Below are 19764 nucleotides of genomic sequence, written 5' to 3' on the forward strand. Positions count from 1 at the left end.
CCTCAAGCATTTAACCCTCCCAACATGGACGGGGGAGTTTCTCTACCCGCTTTAGAGGTGGAGACAGCGGGCCTCGGCGTGTCATTTGCTTACAGTCATCCCAGCTGTCAGTGGAGGGCCTGGGTTTGGGGTTAAGGCCAGGGAGGCTAGGGGAGCCTGGGAGGGTGGGGAGGAGAAGGAAGGGACTCAGACCTCCCCTTCCCGCTCCGAGTGCGATGTGAAGACATCTATAAAGGTTTATAATGAGGTTTGCTGCAGAGATGTTCGCTGGCCTGTCACGGTACTGCAGACACGCTCCCTAACTGACCCTGCACAGGGACTTGGGTTGGGAACTGATCCCCCAGGCCAGGAAGGCCGCTCGCAGCTGGGGAAAGAGCGCTGGGCTGAGCTCATGGCCTTGCCAGGGTCAAGGGCACAGGCCTTAGGAGAGCAGGCCGCTGAGAACAAATCAAGCCCTCTTCAGACAGAAGAGAAGGTGCTGGCAGACTGTTACAGGAGCCACTTGAGAAGAGGTGACAACCGAGCAGATCCCTGGGCCACAGGTCCTTGTTCAGGGAGAGGAAAGGGCTAGGGCTGGGGCTGGCGTGAGGCGCCTGGGAAGCTCGCCGAGTCTCCCAGGGAGAACCCGGCTGCTCCCGGGCTGAAGCACCCAGAGAAACTTCCTCAGAACCCCCAGAACTAGGGACACCCACCCCCAGCCTTGACCTTCTGCCAGCCACGAGGTCAGGAGGACTCCCCCGGTTGGAGTGAGTGCTCCTCCAGTTTTGGGGAGGAGGACCTGGAAGGCCAGCAGCTGGAGAAGGTGTTGGGGCATCAGAAGACGGAGGCCAAGAGGGACTGGGGGAGGAGAAGGGCGGCTTGGGCGCTGCTGCGGAGCTGGAGGCGCTTCGTCTTTATCGGGAGCACCTCACGTTACCAGGTGCTGTTTAGGAACGTCTCCCGCGGCAGACCACACACACACGGGCGCTCAGAGCTCCCTGCCTCCTCCTCCTGTTTGTTCGCTTTCGGCTGCACTGGGCCTGAGTTGCTTGGCTCAGGCTTTCTCTAGTGGTATATTTGAACAAATGAATATATGACCAAGATGTGCTGGTCATATATTGTGCTGGTGAATGCTTTTCTCTCGTGAAAAAGTGCCCTGTTCTGTAGTGCTGACTGATACTTGTGATATTAATACTCTCAGCATGGCTGATTTCAGCTACCAGTCTGATGGTAATTAAACTTTGGAGTTAGAGAGACATACCCACAGGCCTCACTTTGCAGGCCAGCTCCAGCAGAGCACTGATGGGTAATTTCACAACCCAGTTCGTTAAATTTATTGGTTATTAGGTGATTGTATGCAGTATTTGAAGAGCCTTTGTGTTGTTAACTTAGCATTTGAACACTAGTTTACTTAGGGCTTCCCTGGTGGCTCAGACAGTAAAGAAGCCACCTGCAATGCGGGAGACCTGGGTTCAATCCCTGGGTGGGGAAGATCCTCTGGAGAAGGGCATGGCAACCCACTCCAGCACTCTTGCCTAGAGAATCCCATAGCCAGGGGAACCTGGCCATCTACAGTCCATGGGGTCACAAAGAGTCGGACACGACTGAACGACTAAACGTAATCTCTAGTTGCAGGGAGCGGGAGCTGCTCTCTAGTTCCTGCGTGCGGGCTTTTCACTGCAGTGACTTCTTTTGTTTTGGGGCATGAGCTCTGGGTGAGTGGGCTCAGTAGTTGTGGCACACAGGCTTAGTTACTCCGAGGCATGTGGGATCTTCCCGGACTAGGGATCGAACCCATGTTGCCGGCGTTGGCAGGCGGGTTCTTAACCACTGAACCACCAGGGAAACCTTGCCTCCACTTAGCTCAGGGATGCTGCCACCCAGCCCTGGGCCTGCCCTGTCACTGATCACCACTGGATGTGACCGATGACCAGAGCGGGTGGCATAGTTCCTGGGGTACTAAGAGCAGGTGATTTAGAAGTTTGGAACCACAGAGAATAATGTCATTGCATGCGGCCAGAACAGTTCAGGGCCCGTAATACTGTCAGCCTGTGGTGGATTTGAGAGAATGGTTTTTAATCTTAGTCCTTAAAGCCCAGGCACGGAGTGCGACATGACACGCTGATGCCGGAAGGGCTGATATTAACCTGCCAGCCCGAACCTGTCTAACATGCCCCGCACCTCTGTCACACACAACCCAGGGAGACCAGCTGACCCGCGGGCTTGCCATGCTGGCTAATTAGCGTGTGATGGCCCACGGCTCAGAACGATTTAGCGACAAGTGTAAAAGTCAGGTGAACTGCCGAAGCTTACATCAGAGGCGCAAGTTGGGTGGATTAGGGAGAATTACTGGACCCCTTTCCAGGGCACACCAGGCTCACAGGGAGATGGGCGGTGGGCTGGTTTCTGCCCAGCTGCTTCAGTGGGCAGTGCTGCGCTTGTGTCCAAGCCCACGTTGCTCTGTGCCCTTCCTGCTCTCAGGACTCTCAGAACTTGCCCTCGGGCTCTGGCTGCAAAATAAAATTCTCTGCCCCAGACAGGAGGAAGGCGCCTTGTTTCTAGATGACGTTGCCAGCGAACGGGAAGAGTGAGGCTTCTAAAGTGAAGTGAGAAGTCACAGGGATCTTTTTGCTTTTGAGATGGTTTGTCTTCAGGGAGAATGCTCCCCAGTCACACCTCTGGGAGCCTGACCAGGTGCTACCCAGCCAGACTGGACACGAGGTCACCCCGAGTGACACTTGGGCTTCCAGGCCTTTCTTCCTCTGTCCCTTCCTGCAATTCAGAGCTGGTGAAGACATTAGTATCTTGCTTTTTAATTTTTCATCTCTGGACTGTCTCGTCCTAGGACTGGGAGTTGGAAACCCCAGCAAGGGCCCAGGATCTGCTTCAGAAACTGGTTGGTCGTCAGTTTCTGAGGTGCTCGTCTTTTCTCATGTTGGTGGCTGAGTAAATGTGGATGAGAAGGCAGGTGTCCGCTTCTTCGGGAGCTGGACCTGTAGGCCCTGGACTCGTGGGCCCCCTTCCGGGCGAGGAAGGCCTCCTCCTCCCCGCCTCTCTCTCTGCTTCATCCCGGCCTCCGTCTTTCCCCTACTTCCTTCCTCTTTGCTTCCTGCCTTTGCTTCCTTTCTCCCACTTCCTCCTTCCCTCACATCCTATATTCACTAAGGGCTTAAGAAACTCCACAAGGATGAATACATGCCTTGCTATCAGGGATATAAATGTCTCTCCAGCGTCCCCTGACCCTGTGTTTTTTAACTAGCCTTTCCCTCCCTGCTCCTTCGGTCATAACCTGGACCGTTGAGAAGTTGAAGCAGATGCTCCCCTGTAAAGATTCTGGACGCTACCCACAACTCATTATCAGTAGACGTATCAGAGACATCACACCTGGACAGGTCCCATTCTCTGCACAAGGTATATGTGGAGGCACAGGGGAACCTGGGCTCTGTTGAGTTAGAGCCCGACCTGCAGGGCGACGTGCCACCCGCCTCCAACTCGAGATGAGCCCGGATAAAACTTGTGGGGTGCTTCCTTCTAGATTCACAAAAACATGGCCTTTGGTAATTAATCCTGGTGACGCCAACACAGGGATCCCGCCTGCCCTGCATTCTTAGCCCCCATGGTGGAGCCTGTCTCATCCTTTAGTGTCGAAGAAAAGTCTCCCTTTAAACAGGGAGTTGGAAGACTTGCTAAAGTGCTGTTTCTACAGATATTTTACTACCATCATGCGTAGTGAGACTATGAAAAAGAGAATCACGGCTGGCGTAAGAGAAGCTCAGAGTGCAGGGTTTCCTCACTTATTTTTTGACAAGGTCTGATTTTACCTTTGTATGAGATTTACTACTAGAATTTGGGCTTCCCTAGTGGCTCAGATGGCAGAGAATCTGCTTGCAAGGCAGGAGGTCCGGGTTTGACCCCTGATCAGGAAGATCCCCTGGAGAAGGAAATGGCAACCCACTCCAGTATTCTTACCTGGAGAATTCCATGGATAGAGGAGCCTGGTGGACTACAGTCCATAGGGTTATAATTCTTATTTTTGTGACAAGGTCTTATTTTTCCCTTTGCATGAGATTTACTACTAGAATTTAGTTTTTTAACCTCTATCCCAGCCGAAGGATCTCTAATTAGCTGTGGCCACTGCGACTGAAGGGCAATGAAAGGATACAGGCAAAGGTGGTGGCGGTGATGGCGGCGGTGATGGACTGTCACTGCTCAGTAGTGTCCCGGTGGTCCAGGTGAGGCTGTCCACCCTTCGGGTTTCCCTCAGCGTAGCAAGCAGAGGCAAACAGACCCGACAAGGACAGCTGGAGAAGGCAACGGTAGGAATAGAAGGAAACACCTCCCATCACCCAGGTTGGCAGAGCCAAGGGGACTCTGCAGAGTTTGGCAGAGCACGTTAAACCCAAGCTTTCACGCTAGTTTTGTCCACTTGTTCTTCTCACGCGGTGGGCCCTCGTGCCGGAGCTCCCGGCAGCGCCCCGGCTGTGTCCTCTGGCGTTGTGTTCTCTGTCAGGCTGCAGACCTACATTCCCCTTCAGCCCCAGTGTCGGGCGGCATGAAGGTGAATTTGGAGGGTTTTCAGGTAAGCGGGTAGAAGGTGTTCTACAACATGTTAAGCTTCCTCAGTCTGCCTGATGTAGGTTCTTAGAGGAGTCTTATTGAAAATGGCTTTTACCCTTCTGTCAAAGAACATTTATATAGAATTTTTTTTTTTTTTTTTACTATGGTTTTCTTTTTTAGTTAAGTGATCTTGCCTCACCAAAGGCAAAAGGTGTCACCTAGCTTATGTAAAAATAGAAATTAAGGTCCTGAATCACTCCGATACTTGGGCAGAAAAGTTGAACTCTGTGTGCGTCCTGGTAACTGTACTATTATAATTTTCTCCAAAACTGAGTTATCTGCCCGCAGATGAAATCTGCCATCAGCCTCACTCGCTGTTACAGATTAATGTCACTGCTTGTGGGAGACGCTGCCTTCCCTTCCAGATTCACAGAAGCACAGCTTTGATAATTAATCCTGATAACACCAACACAGAGACCGACATACCTGACATCGTACTCAAGTGACTCGCAGAAAGGAAAAACGTCTCACTTGAACATGGTAAAATACTATGAAAATGTATATTTTGCTAGCTTTCATGGGAGAAACTTTGTATTTTCCCTGGCTGATTTTCATTTGGACTTAAGTGTTTGTTTTGAAGGCCATACAGAAGTGAACCTGGGAGAGATTAAATTTTGCCCCCAGTGAAGTCACTAAATTCAGTGGATTTTAATTACTTCTGTCCCCCTGGGCTTTCCCCACCCCACTTCATTTCTCAGACGTTCCCTGTAGGTTGCAAGGATTAATTTGCAAGCCGGGTCCCACACTATCCATGAGACGAAGCAGAATGTACGACAGGCGAGGTGATCGGGGGCCGCCCTTTGAGCGCCTGAGGTAGGTTTTTCCCCGTGCCAGCCTGTGTTGGTGCAGATGGAGTGGGGTCACCCGCGGCCACGCCTCAGCTCCGCGGGGCCCAGGCGGCGGCGGCTCACTCGCTCTGCTGTTTCTTATAGAACCCAGCCGCTGGGCAGCCTGTGAGGCAGGGCCTGTGACCCATTTTTCATTCCCAGTTTGTTCACAAACCACATTTTCTTGACTCTGAAAACAACAGCAGCCCATGGATATGTCTTTACAAGGCAGCTAGAACTTACCAGAATACGTGTTTTTTTTTTATCCTGGCACGAATCCCGAGGTCTTGGAAGCCGCCCCTCCCTGCCTGTCGCATTTTCCTCTGTATGTTCTGCACTGCTTTCTCTAATAGCTCTTTTGGCGCGCAGGGTCTAAATGTAAAGCTTAACGCTCAAGCAGGGTGCGCAGCACTCTTAACGGGAGCCGCCTTAACGCTGGCTTGCACGTGAAATGGAAATGGCTGGTGTTACCCACCCTTTACAGAGTTTCTAGTGCTCAGCCTCCATGAAATGGATTGCTTATGGGGAGATAATGTCTGTTCTATTCCTTTTTAAGTCTGTGAAAAATGTCATCCTGGTTAATAGGGTGATTAAAACTCTTTATGCTCCGGGAGATAAATGTGATTATGTTTGTCATACTCTACCCGAGACACAGACAGCAGAGGAGGCACACTTGAAATTCCATAACATTTCCTCTCTTCCATATCCAGGAACATTCAGAACTCAGTACACAGATGGTACTTCACATAAAGAATAACATTATCTGTTAAACATTTTTCCTTTCCATTAACCAATTTAACAATATGCCTCTGGTATAAATGGAATAGACAAATGACTACATCTTCTGATATCTGAGTTCTGACTGCAGGAGAAAACCACTTTACTCATACTGCTTCCTTTTAACTTTCGTCTCTGTTACTTTATTTTTACTTTGAAGATGCAGCTGGAGCCTCTTGGTGCCTGTCCCCATCAGCCTCTCTGCAGCAGGTGATTCACCATCACCTATGGGAGTCCCCCGCTACCTCTCGTATGGGAAGGGCTGTGTAAACGCAGGCATGTAAATGTTGGTTCCTTTAGGCCTCCGCGCGCGCCCACCAGCCACCCAGGCTGAGACTCTCAAAAGGGACAAAACCTGCTCAGTTTTCCTCCCGTCTTTGCTTCCTTCATTTCATTCAAAGACTAGAGGTATTTTGTTGCAGAGATTTAGTTAAAAATGAAAGGTGGGTGAAGAGTTTTTGCTACTTTACATACCCTGATAAATTTCACAATCCTTTTTAAAAAAGTCTTGGATTTTAAACAGGTTACATATGAATCCCAGACGCTGATTACACCTGTTTAATTAACAATACTGCAATTTTAACAGGGTAAGATAGTCCAGAGAAAAATGTTAATTATGTACTTGACATTTAAACTTTTTCTTAAAACTAAAGGTTTCATTATAAGAGATAAATTTCAAATGTACTTTATTAAACTGATTGCTAATTAGAGCCTAAGCAATTATAAAGAAAATACACAATGATATTCAACCAGAGGTTATTTTTCTGGACATACTGACATAGTAAACGTTTCTTTAAAAAATTTTAATTCACCTGGAGACTCAATACTCAGGCAGGTACATTTCTGGTTAAAAATAGTTGTTAAGATAGGTTATAATTGGTCTATTTTAATATTGACAACTGAGATAAAACTACAAACTGCCAGGCAGTGTTTAGGGGCCCAGAATCAACTTGTCAAAAAAGGACATTTTATACACAGAGTATCATTGTTTTTGCATGATTATCCTTTCAGGTTATCACAATCTGTTACTGGCGGCTTATCTAAGAAGGTACAGGTTTACAGGGCCTTAAAGTGATACCTAGCGCACACACCACAGCGCGCGTTCAGGGCAGCAGCGCCACGCCACTGCCTGAAGGGCGGGACTCTTCCAGGAGCGAGTCCTCCGCGCTCTGACAGCCACATGCTGACAAGCAAGTCTGCTAAAACTTATTAACTAGACACACTGAGGTACCACTTTCTGTTTATAAAGATTTTCCATCATACATAATTATTTTCTTCAGGTAGAAAACGTGGCTTTCAACTTTTACAGGCATGGAAGTATTTCCCCTGGGATTTCCTTCACCTAGAGAAGGTACCCATGTGGTTATTTTTAAAGAGTCTTCCTAACTTTTCAAACTTTGCTAACCCTAACCCCCTCCCCCTCCTGTGAACATAACCAGATCAGCTGTAAAGGAGCAGCACCCAGTCATGACGGCAGGCTTCTGTGAGGACGCTGAACGCCGTCCATCCCAGAGGCTCAGTCAGCAACTGCGTGTTCCTGAGGAGAGCTGACTCAAGTCCCTTCGGGGCTGCGGCAGCTCCAAAGCCAGCCTTCCCCGAAGCACTCGTCCAGACTTCATCCACCATGCTCCTCTCATTTGGATCTCAGTGCTTCCTCCCACTCAACGGCCGACTCAGAGTTCTTGGGAATTGCTGGAAATATCGACTGCATTTTATTTCGAAAGTCTTTCATCTGAAAGATGAAAAAAAATCAGTCATCAAATGTTAAAAGATGGGGAAAAGAGCAAAAATTAGAGATGGACCCCGTTGCTGACTGACTGATACGCCATTGCTGTGGGTACCAAGCAAAAGAAGACCAACAAAAGGAAAGACTGTCCTTGCTGCCTTGGAAGACAGCGAGACAGACCTCATTTCTTCCTAGTATAAGTCTGCTGCTGCTGCTAAGTCGCTTCAGTCGTGTCTGACTCTGTGCGACCCCATCCAGGCTCCCCCGTCCCTGGATTCTCCAGGCAAGAACACTGGAGCGGGTTGCCATTTCCTCCTCCAATGCATGAAAGTGAAAAGTCAAAGTGAAGTCGCTCAGTCGTGTCGGACTCTTAGCGACCCCATGGACTGCAGCCTACCAGGCTCCTCCATCCACGGGATTTTCCAGGCGAGAGTACTGGAGTGGGGTGCCAAGTCTACTGGGACTTAAATAACAAAACTCTAAGTCTGAAAGGTAACATGCTCTCTATCATCAACCCTCAATGACATTTACTTCCTACCAGAAGACAGCCTATGTTGTTGACCTTCATATGTAAAGATGCACTTGAGAATGGGATGTCCATCTAAATACATGAATCTACTGAGGCTATGCAAACCTAGAAGAATTTGGGGGTCAGAAGGAAGGAGTGGGGAGAGGAAACTTCAGTCGCTCAGTCGTTTCTGACTTTGCAACCCCATGAATCGCAGCATGCCAGGCCTCCCTGTCCATCACCAACTCCCAGAGTTCACCCAAACTCACGTCTGTCGAGTCAGTGATGCCATCCAGCCATCTCATCCTCTGTCGTCTCCTTCTCCTCCTGCCCCCAATCCCTCCCAGCGTCAGGGTCTTTTCCAATGAATCAACGCTTCGCATGAGGTGGCCAAAGTATTGGAGTTTCAGCTTTAGCATCATTCCTTCCAGTGAACACCCAGGACTGATCTCCTTTAGGATGGACTGGTTGGATCTCCTTGCAGTCCAAGGGACTCTCAAGAGTCTTCTCCAACACCACAGTTCAAAAGCATCAATTCTTCGGCGCTCAGCTTTCTTCACAGTCGAATTCTCACATCCATACATGACCACTGGAAAAAGCATAGCCTTGACTAGACTTGACTAGATGGACCTTTGTTGGCAAAGTAACGTCTCTGCTTTTGAATATGCTATCTAGGTTGGTCATAACTTTCCTTCCAAGGAGTAAGCGTCTTTTAATTTCATGGCTGCAGTCACCATTTGCAGTGATTTTGGAGCCCAAAAAAATAAAGTCTGACACTGTTTCCATGTTTCCCCATCTATTTCCCATGAAGTGGTGGGACCAGATGCCATGATCTTAGTTTTCTGAATGTTGAGCTTTAAGCCTTTTTCACTCTTACTTTCTTCAAGAGGCTCCTTAGTTCCTCTTCACTTTCTGCCATAAGGGTTAAGGAGGAATCAATGAACGGCAGATAGAGTAGAATGTTCTTATGCACCAACAGTGTTGAGGAATCTACGTAAAGGTGTTCCCGGCAGACAGTAACCTGGAATCGCACACCTGGAGCAGGAGTTTGGGGGATCCTGACATGCAGGGTCAAGTCCACCTCTGCACACGGCCCGAGGGCAGGGACACTAATTTACAGGAGGTGGGTAGTCTTTACCATAGGTGACGCTAGCTCCACACCTATTCATTCTTCACACCAAGCTGGTCCTGTTCTGAAGACACTACTCCAGAAGCACGGGAGCACAGAGCTGCAGTCTTCCTGTCAGCCACACCCCAACTGGGCTTCCCCAGTGGCTAGGCAGCAAAGATCCTGTTTGCAATGCAAGAGACTCTAGTTCGATTCCTGGGTCAGGAAGATCCCCTGGAGAAGAAAACGGCTATCCACTCCAGTATTCTTGCCTGGAGGACCCCATGGACAGAGGAGCCTGGCGTGCTACAGTCCATGGGGTCACAAAGAGTCAGACACGGCTGAGCAACTGAACAACAACTCAACCATTATTTCTCGAGGATACAGATCTCCTCAAACTGAAGCAGCCTGGATTCACAGCAACATGTGAGTCATTTCTTGGAGTGACTGTTTGAGAGTCAGCTAGTATTTTTTTCCGTTAATGTTGATGCTTACTTAATTTCAATCAGAAGCTGAACCCTTGTGCTGTTTCCCAATTCAGGAGGTGCATCCCCTTCGGGACTTGTCAATTCCAAGGCATTTACTCCAGTCATGGTAGCACCGCCGTTAGCACAGACCCTGGTATCAAGTAGACCTCTCTGTTCAAAGCCCAACTCACCTGCTTGGGGAGCCTGCTTACTCTCGCTAAGGGGCAGATTTCATGTGTGCAGGATGGAGATACTCGCCGGCTTACAGAGTTGAGAGGACTGAGGTAACGCACAGAAAGGCACAGCTGGTGGTGCTCAGTGTACCTTAGCTGTTGTCACTGCAGCAGCTTCAAAATACGGTGTTCCAGGAACAGAGCTCATGTGGATGTAAGCATTATGGTATGTTTGTCAAAAGCATTAATTTACAGTCACATCATGGTTTAAGTATTCTGATACCTGAAGACACATAAGGTTATCTATCATAAGAGGTCTGTAGGTCCAGGACCGCCCTCTCCACGTCTGGGTCCCAGACACCAGTCTTGACACACACACCCCATGGTATTTATGTCTCCCCCCAACCCCCTCTTCCATGCAGCTCTCTAGTTTGTACTGTGATGAACCCTGCATGAAAGGTTTCCAGCTAAAGGCAGTACTCTGTCCCTGGGCGTCGGGGGGACGACTGGAAGAAGTTCTCTAAATAGAGAGTCCTGACAGTCGGGCCGTCAGAGTCACAGGGGATCACCGTTGGGCTGGGGGCAGGGATGCTAAATGTCTAGGGTGGCCCACAAAAAGAGCTGCTTTGTCCAGAACGCCCAAGAGTGCCCCCTTGAAGGGCCTTGCAGACTTTCTCGGTGGAAAGGCACCTCTGGCCAGGGTTTGCAATGTGCTGCTTGGTTTTTTCCTGTCGCCTCTCTCGTGGAACATCTGTTACAGCCAAGCCTAATGACAGGGTTTTCTGGTGGGGTATCAGCCACCAAGACATGAACAGAATCATCTACCGTCCCGCCTTCTCGGGGAGATGGAAGGAGGTCAGTCGCTGCGAAGGCGGAGGCAGGAATGTGGTTAGGGTTAGGTTGTGCTCCCATTTCCTCTTCTTGGCCCATTCTTTTTTCTTTGATCTGATTTCCCAAGGATGATTTACTTGTTCCCAGGATCGTAAGTGAGTAACTGAACCATTAGAAGGAATCATATCTGAAAAACAGCCAACTAGGAACAGACAGGCTTCCAAGCCCAGTGAAGGGAGGGAGACAAGTGGGATACAGAGCACCATGTGGCCCTGTATTTACAGCCGTGGAGGAGTCCAGCCAACACAGCGGAGCAGAAAGACCTGAGCACACCTCCCAGGAGCACACCAGTGTCACAACTACCTCCAGAACCAGCACCGATGAAAAGACTGGAACTGCCAGAGAAGACCTGTTACCACAAAAGACGTGAAGAAGGGCCCACAACAGGACGCGGGGGAATGGTGGACCGGTAATACAGTTAAGCCTCACATCCCCAGGTGGGTGACCCACAGAACCAATACTCTGCACAGGCTCTCCCAGAGAAGCGGGAGTTCTGGCCCCATGCCAGGTTCTGTAGCCTGGGGGTCCTTCACCAGAAGGCAAGTCCCCAGGGAATCTGGCTTTGAAGGCCAGTGGGGCTTCATTTCAGGCATCCCAGAGGACTGGGGAAATAGAGACTTCATTCCTAAAGGATGTACACAGCATCTCACAGACTCCAGGATCCAGGACAAAAGCAGTCATTTGACAGGAGCCTGGTCAGCCTAGCTGCTGGTCTTGGAGCATCCCCTGGAGAGCTAGGAGGCCACTGCGGCTCACAGTGGGGCACAGACACGGGGCAGCCATTCTTGGGAGCTCCCTCTACCACTAGACACTGGTACTGGTGGTGCCAGCGTGGGACCCTCCCTGTAGCTCCGCAGCGCCAAGACCTGACCCACTGCTGGGATACCTCAGGCCAGGCGAGCCCCAACCCCCGGCAGGCAGGCTGCCTTAAGACCTCTGGAGCCCAGTCGCCTCATTTAGACACAGCCCTGTCTACCAGAGGGTCCAGGACCCCGCTCCACCCATCAGTGGGCAGGCACCGGCCCCTGAGTCCCCTGGACCCGGCCCTGCCGTCCAGGAAGCCTGATCTTGCCTCCAGACCAGCCGCCTCCACCAGGGGCAGGCACCAGATGCAGGAACACTACAGTCGCGCAGCCTGTGGAGCCCGTCTCCCCAGCACTAGGCCAGCCCAACTGAGTCAGGAACCGTCTCCCCTGCCTCCCCAACCCGCCCAGGGACCCAACAGCAGCCCTGAGACCCATAATCAGACCCAGGGCCAGTTCCGCCTGCCAGCAGAGCAAGCACTGAGTCAGGAACCGTCTCCCCTGCCTCCCCCACCCCACCAGGGGTCTGACAGCAGCCCTGAGACCCTCGGCCCTGTAACCAGACTCCAGGGCCGGCTCCGCCTGCCAGCAGAGCGAGCACTGAGTCAGGAACCGTCTCCCCTGCCTCCCCGACCCCACCAGGGGTCTGACAGCAGCCCTGAGACCCCCGCCTGCCGGCAGAGCGAGCACTGAGTCCAGGACCTGGTTTCACCCTGCAATGGGCAGACAGCAGCCCCAGAATCTTCTAGACTCTGACTCCACACGCCAGTACTAGCCCCAGGGCCCCCTGAGGTTCTGCAGTCAGCTGCCTCGTGACCCGGCCCAGCAGCTGGCAGCTTCCACACAAGGGTCTGGCAACCAACTGGACCGGAGGCCAACCAAAACAGTACAGTACTGACACAAAAACAGACACGCAGATACTGGGACAGAAGAGCCTAGAGAGACACCCATGCAACGGTCACTCAATCTGCAACACAGGAGGCGAAAACAGAATGGAGAAAAGACAGCCTCTTCAGTAAGTGCTGCTGGGAAAAACCGGACAAGTGAAAGAATGAAATTAGAACATTCTCTAACACCATACACAAAAACTTAAAAATGGGTTAAAGACCTAAATGTAAGATTGGAAACTATAAAACTCCTAGAGGAAAACATAAGCAGAACATTCTTTGACATAAATCACAGCAATACATTTTTAAACCTGTCTCCTAAAGCAAAGGAAATGAAAGCAAAAATAAATGAGACCTAATTAAACTTAAAAGGTTTTGTACAACAAAGGAAACAATCAACAAATAAAAAGACAACCTACTGAATGGGAGAAATGATATGACTGACGCAGGGTTAATATCCAACAAATATAAACAGCTCATACAGCTCATAATTTACAAAATCAAACAACCCAATTAAACATGGACAGACGACATGAATAGACATTTTTTCAGAGAGGACATGCAGATGGCCAACAGGCTCATGAAAAGATGCTCAAGACCCCTGATCATCAGGGAAATGCAGATCAAAACTACACTGAGGTAACAACTCAGACCTGTCAGAATGGCTGTCTTCAAAAAGAACAGACATAACCAATGTTGGCGAGAATGTGGAGGAAAGGGAACAGCTGTACACTGCTGGTGTAATCCGGCAAACTGGGGTAGGCACTGGGGTAGGCACTGAGGTAGGCACTGTGGGACACAGTATGGAGGCTCCTCAGAAAACTGAGAACAGAACTACTGTCGACTCAGCAACTCCACTCCTGGGAATGTATCCAAAAAGCACTAATTCAAACATACAGACAGCCCAGTGCTCGTTTAGCAGCATTATTTACGATTGCCAAGATATGGAAGCAACCTAAGTCTCCATCAACAGATGATCGGATGAAGACAATGTGGTATGTATACACTGTGATCAGCCGTAAAAAGGAATGAAAGTTTGCCACTTGCAACAACGTGGACGGACTTGGGGGGTCTTATGCTAAGTGAAATAAATCGAACAGGGAAAGACAAATACTGTACAATCTCACTTACGTGTGGAATCTAAAAATATACAACAGACTAGTGAATATAACAACAACAAAAGAAAACAGACTCAAAGATACAGAGAACAAACCAGCGGTTACCACTGGGATAAGGGAAGAGGGAGGGGCAATATAAGGGTAAGGGATTAAGACATACAAACTACTGGTATAAAATAAGCTACAAGGATATACTGTACAACATGGTATTTGGTCAGTATTTTATAACTATAAATGGAGTATAACCTTTCAAATTATGAGCCACTATTTTGTACTCCTGTTACTTATATAATAGGGTGTATCACCTACACTTCACTGAAAAAGCCTTTTAAATTTTAACAGCTGTGGAAATGGAAACCCAGCATCTCCTTATAATCAGGGCCTCAAGTCACTTTCAGCAGAAAGGCTCACAGAAAGTTTCTAAGCTTGTACTATTCAACTATTTAACTATGGATAGTTAAATGAAGACCTTTAGTTTTTTCCGCCTGTTTCAATTTCTGATATGCAGATCAGAGGTGTCGGTCCTCTCTGTGATACTCTATCACAGGTCAACAGAACATTCCTCTGCTTAAAAATGTGCTTGACAAAAGACTTAGGGACTGAGTACATTTAAGCAAATTATAAAGTAAATATACTGAGTTCCAAGATAATAATTACAGCTATTGCCACAAAACCATCTCCTACCCTAACACCAGAGAAGTCTGGCGAAGGCAGGGCATGTTGGGGACCTGAGTGTCCATCCAGCAACTCAGTCTCACTCCGAAGCATTTTCTAGACTCTGGGATTCTTCCTGCAGTCCTCCTTATCCCTCTTCCTCTCTGACCAAGAATAATTTCTCTCTGGTTACAGACCACAAGCCTACCCTTCTAAACAGGGCCACACTGCATACTGCCCAACTCCAGGATGCTCTCCTCAAAGACTGGGACACGAATGGCACTGCTGGGCAGTGAGCCCACTCCTCCAAGAACCTCATCCTTGAGTCCCAGTGTTTGTGTCCAACAGTGCTAGGCTGTAATATCATCAGAAAGTAGCAATCTCTTCAACAGTACGTGAACTGTGAACTTCTAGATGTTCAAGCTAGATTTAGAAAAGGCAGAGGAACCAGAGATCAAATTGCCAACATCTGTTGGATCATGGAAAAAGCAAGAGAGTTCCAGAAAAATGTTTACTTCTGCTTTATTAACTATGCCAAAGCCTTTGACTGTATGGACCACAACAAACTCTGGAAAATTCTTAAAGAGACGGGAATACCAGACCACCTGACCTGCCTCCTGAAAAATCTGTATGCAGGTCAGGAAGCAAAAGTTAGAACTGGACATGGAACAATAGACTGGTTCCAAATAGGGAAAAGAGTACATCAAGGCTGTATATTGTCACCCTGCTTATTTAACTTATATGCAGAGTATATCATGAGAAATGCTGGGCTGGAAGAAGCACAAGCTGGAATCAAGATCGCTGGAGAAATATCAATAACCTCAGATATCCAGATGACACCACCCTTATGGCAGAAAGTGAAGAAGAACTGAAGAGCCTCTTGATGAAAGTGAAAGAGCGGAGTGAAAAAGCTGACTTAAAACTCAACATTCAGAAAACTAAGATCATGGCATCTGGTCCCATCACTTCATGGCAAATAGATGGGGAAACAGTGGCAGACTTTATTTTGGGGGGCTCCAAAATCACTGCAGATTGTGACTGCAGCCATGAAATTAAAAGATGCTTGTTTCTTGGAAGAAAAGCTATGACCAACCTAGACAGAATATTAAAAAGCAGAGACATTACTTTGCCAACAAAGGTCTATCTAGTCAAATCTACAGTTTTTCCAGTAGTCATGTATGGATGTGAGAGTTGGATTATAAAGAAAGCTGAGCACCAAAGAACTGATGCTTTTGAACTATGGTGCTGGAGAAGACTCTTGAGAGTCCCTTGGACTGCAAGGAGATCCAACCAGTCCATCCTAAAGGAGATCAGTCCTGAATATTCATTGGAAGGACTGATGCTGAAGCTGAAACTCCAATACTCTGGCCACCTGATGTGAACAACTGACTCATTGAAAAAGACCTTGATGCTGGGAAAGATTGAAGGCGGGAGGAGAAGAGGACAATAGAGGACAAGATGGTTGGATGGTATCACTGACTCAATGGACATGAGTTTAAGTAAACTCCAGAAGTTGGTGATGGACAGGGAGGCCTGGCGTGCTGCAGTCCATGGGGTTGCAAAGACTCGGACATGACTAAGCGACTGAATTGAGTAGTCTCTAAGGCAGCAGTTCTCAGAGTATTATGACAATAGGAAAATGATTACAAGGAATTTGTCACTAATATGGATTTTCTGATTGATATTCTAGGTTTAGAATAGATTCAAGATTATGTCTCCAATAATGTTACTACTCACACTCACACTGCAACAGCTTTTTGGAAGGGCGATGTAGCCAGTATGCCAGGAATGAACCATGGGATATTACTACACATTTACCGTGTCTGTCTTGGCAAGGAAAAGAACAACATGAAAACTTTTGGTGTTACATATAGTGTGCTGAAAAATTACTTAAAAGCTGAGGCTATGTCCCCAATTTAATGAATCTGAGAAAACCCTTACAGCATCTAATAAATAGATAGCTAGTGGAATTAAGCGCTCCAAGTTCTAAAATGTCTTTGCCACTGTATAGCTCATTTAGCTTCAATTTTCTCACTTGCAGGTACAGGATGGCTGCCAGCCTCGGTGCTAAGGTTAAAATAATGAAGCTTTATAGGACCAACTGATGAGAAAGCCTTTGGATATATCAATAATTACAGTGCCAACAGGAATTCTGAAGAACCTGGAAATTCAGCTTCTTCATAAAACCAAGTAAGACTATAAATGTTGCCTGAACAACAATAATGTCTGCCATTCAAGATCACCTATGTGCCAGACTCACCAAGCAGGAGGCTTTTATGTAGCCTTCACAATTCTGGCAGAAATGAAGACCACCACTTTATATATGAGAAACCAGAGGTCAAAGAGGTTAACCCACCCATGGTGATCTGATTTGTAAGTACAACTGCCTCACTGACATCCAGGCTCTTTCCCCATACCACTCTAGTTCTGCGACCTGGAAAGACCTCTACAACTTCTACTCATGTGCCCGCTTTCCCTAAAAATGACTTAGCTTGAAATATGTACTTCTTGCAGTGGTGACCATGTTATACAGAATGCTAAGATGATGCTGTGAAAGTGCTGCACTCGATATGCCAGCAAATTTGGAAAACTCAGCACTGGTCACAGGACTGGAAAAGGTCAGTTTTTATTCCAATCCCAAAGAAGGGCAATACCAAAGAATGCTCAAACTACCACACAATTGCATTCATTTTACATGCTAGCAAGGTAATGCTCAAAATCCGTCAAACTAGGCTTCAGCAGTACATGGACTAAGAACTTCAAGATGTACAAGCTGGATTTAAAAGTGCAGAGAACTGGATGGGAGGGGAGTATGGGGGAAACTGGATACATGTGTATGTATGGCTAAGTCCCTTCACTGTTCACCTGAAATTATCACAACATTGTTAATTGGCTATACCCCAATACATAATGTTTTTGGTGTTAATAATAATAAAAATTCCCGTGGCATTTTTCAAAAAAGAAAAAAAGAGCAGAGGAACCAGAGATCAAATTGCCAACATCCGCTGGATCATAGAAAAAACAAAGGAATTCCAGAAAAACATTTACTTCTGCTTCATTGATTACACTAAAGCCTTTGACTCTGTTGGATCACAACAAACTGTGGAAAATTCTTAAAGAGATGGGAATACCAGATCGCCTTACCTACCTCGTGAAAAACCTGTATGCAGGTCAAGAACCAACAGTCAGAACCAGACATGAACAATGGACTGGTTCAAAATTGGGAAAGGAGTATATCAAGGCTGTATATTGTCACCCTGCTTGTTTAACTTACACGTAGAGTACATCATTCAAAATGCTGGGATGGATGAATCACAAGCTGAAAGGAATCAAGATTGCTGGGAGAAATATTAGTAACCTCAGATATGCAGATGATACCACCCTAATGACAGAATATGAAGAGGAACTAAAGAGCCTCATGATGGAAGTGAAGGAGGAGAGTGAAAAAGCTGGCTTAAAACTCAACATTCAAAACACTAAGATCATGCGTGGCATCTGGTCCCATCACTTCATGGCAAATAGGTGAGGAAACAGTGGCAGACTTTTTTTGGGGGAGGCTCCAACATCACCGCAGGTGGTCACTGCAGCCGTGAAATTAAAAGACGCTTGCTCCTTGGAAAAAAAGGCTATGATAAACCTAGACACCATATTAAAAAGCAGAGACATCACTTTGCTGACAAAGGTCTGTCGTCAAAGCTATGGTTTTTCCAGTAGTCATGTATGGATGTGAGAGTAGGGCCATAAAGAAAGCTGAGCACTGAAGAATTGATGCTTTTGAACTGTGGTGCTGCAGAAGACTCTTGAGAGTCCCTTGGACAGCAAGGAGATCAAACCAGTCAATCCTAAAGGAAATCAATCCTGAATATTCATTGGAAGGACTGAAGCTGAAGCTCCAATACTGTGACCACTTGATGGGAAGAGCCAACTCACTGGAAAAGACCCTGATGCTGGGAAAGGTTGAGGGCAGGAAAAGAGGTCAACAGAGGATGAGAATGGCTAGACGGCATCACCAACTCAATGGACATGAGTTTGAGCAAATTTGGGGAGATAGTGAAGGACAGGGAAGCCTGGCGTGCTGCAGTCTCTGCAGTCTCAAAGAGTCAGACATGACTGAGTGAGTGAATAATACTTCTCTACCCTCTTGAAGTTAGGCAACTATGTGACTCATTCTGGCTAATGAAATATGAGTAAAAGAAATCTGGGCCACTTCCAAGGTGAAGCATATTATTTCAAGTGTTCCAGCCTCCCGGCCTCTCTTCCTTTTCCATAGCAATCAGGGAACCTGTGTGCTGCAGTGGTGCCTCAAGATGAAAGAAACTTGAGGTATGAAGCCATCCTGTGGAGGACAGGTTCCCTAGAGAGTTGCATAAACCCAGTGAATTTTAGGAAAGAAATAAACCTTGAAGCCACACAGTTGGGGATTATTCTTTTACTGTAGTATAACCCAGCCTATCCTGACTGACACAGCTGGTGAAGAGAAATCACAGAACAGACCTAAGGCAGGCTCTGATGTCCTTCACTATTATGTTAAATTTGGCTTAAACATGGGAGAATAAAAACTTAAAGGTTGGACAAAGGGAAAGAGAAACCTGGTGTTAATTAAGCTTAAATAGGTTTTACAATCACCTGGAAAAACCAAACCACCACTCTTCCCTTCAGAGAGCTCAGCACATTGGTTAATCCCATTATATGACACACCTTCTGAGGAAATCAGAACATTTTGATATTTTCAATGAACTAGTGTGGGAGTTCTGATCAGCTTGGTTAAGTGAAGAGTTAGTTTTTTGGGGGTGGATTATAGTCCTATGTCTACTTAATAAAACTGGACTAAGCAGGACTAGGCTTAATTTAGAGAGTAGCTGCTGGTATATTTCAATTTTTGATTAGGCCTGTTGATACCCATATAAATCTGAGAATGTCTGAACGTACCATGTAAAATTACATGGTATGTTCAATATTCAAAATGAATTCAATATTCATTTGCATTAGGAAGGCTAAGATTCTCGTTTTCTAAGTTATTAGTCCCATTATTTAGGTAAAGGTCAGACAAGCATCTTTCTCCTAAACCTTCACCGTATCACATCCATATAGTCTAAAATTTGTAGTAAAGTCAATTGATTTAGGAATAAAAAGTGAACATGTAACTTTCTGAGCAATACAATCCCTGAAGTACTCATTAAAAAATGGTCAATTATTATGACAATGATTAACAACAGGGCACAATTCAAA

The 19764-nt window shown here is 47.2% G+C and overlaps 1 protein-coding gene across 1 annotated transcript in view; it reads right to left on the reverse strand.

The window, feature by feature from the left end:
* Positions 1 to 6102: 6102 nt before the first annotated feature.
* Positions 6103 to 19764, reverse strand: part of TMEM242 (transmembrane protein 242) — a 42257-nt gene continuing 28595 nt past the window's right edge. Inside the window, exon 4 of the mRNA NM_001046228.2 lies at positions 6103 to 7932. Coding sequence (NP_001039693.2) covers positions 7834 to 7932 — 99 coding nt within the window. The 3' untranslated portion in view covers positions 6103 to 7833. The remainder of the gene's footprint in view (positions 7933 to 19764) is intronic.

Source organism: Bos taurus, chromosome 9 (genome assembly GCF_002263795.3).
Source record: "Bos taurus isolate L1 Dominette 01449 registration number 42190680 breed Hereford chromosome 9, ARS-UCD2.0, whole genome shotgun sequence".
In the NCBI taxonomy this organism is placed as follows: Eukaryota; Metazoa; Chordata; class Mammalia; order Artiodactyla; family Bovidae; genus Bos; species Bos taurus.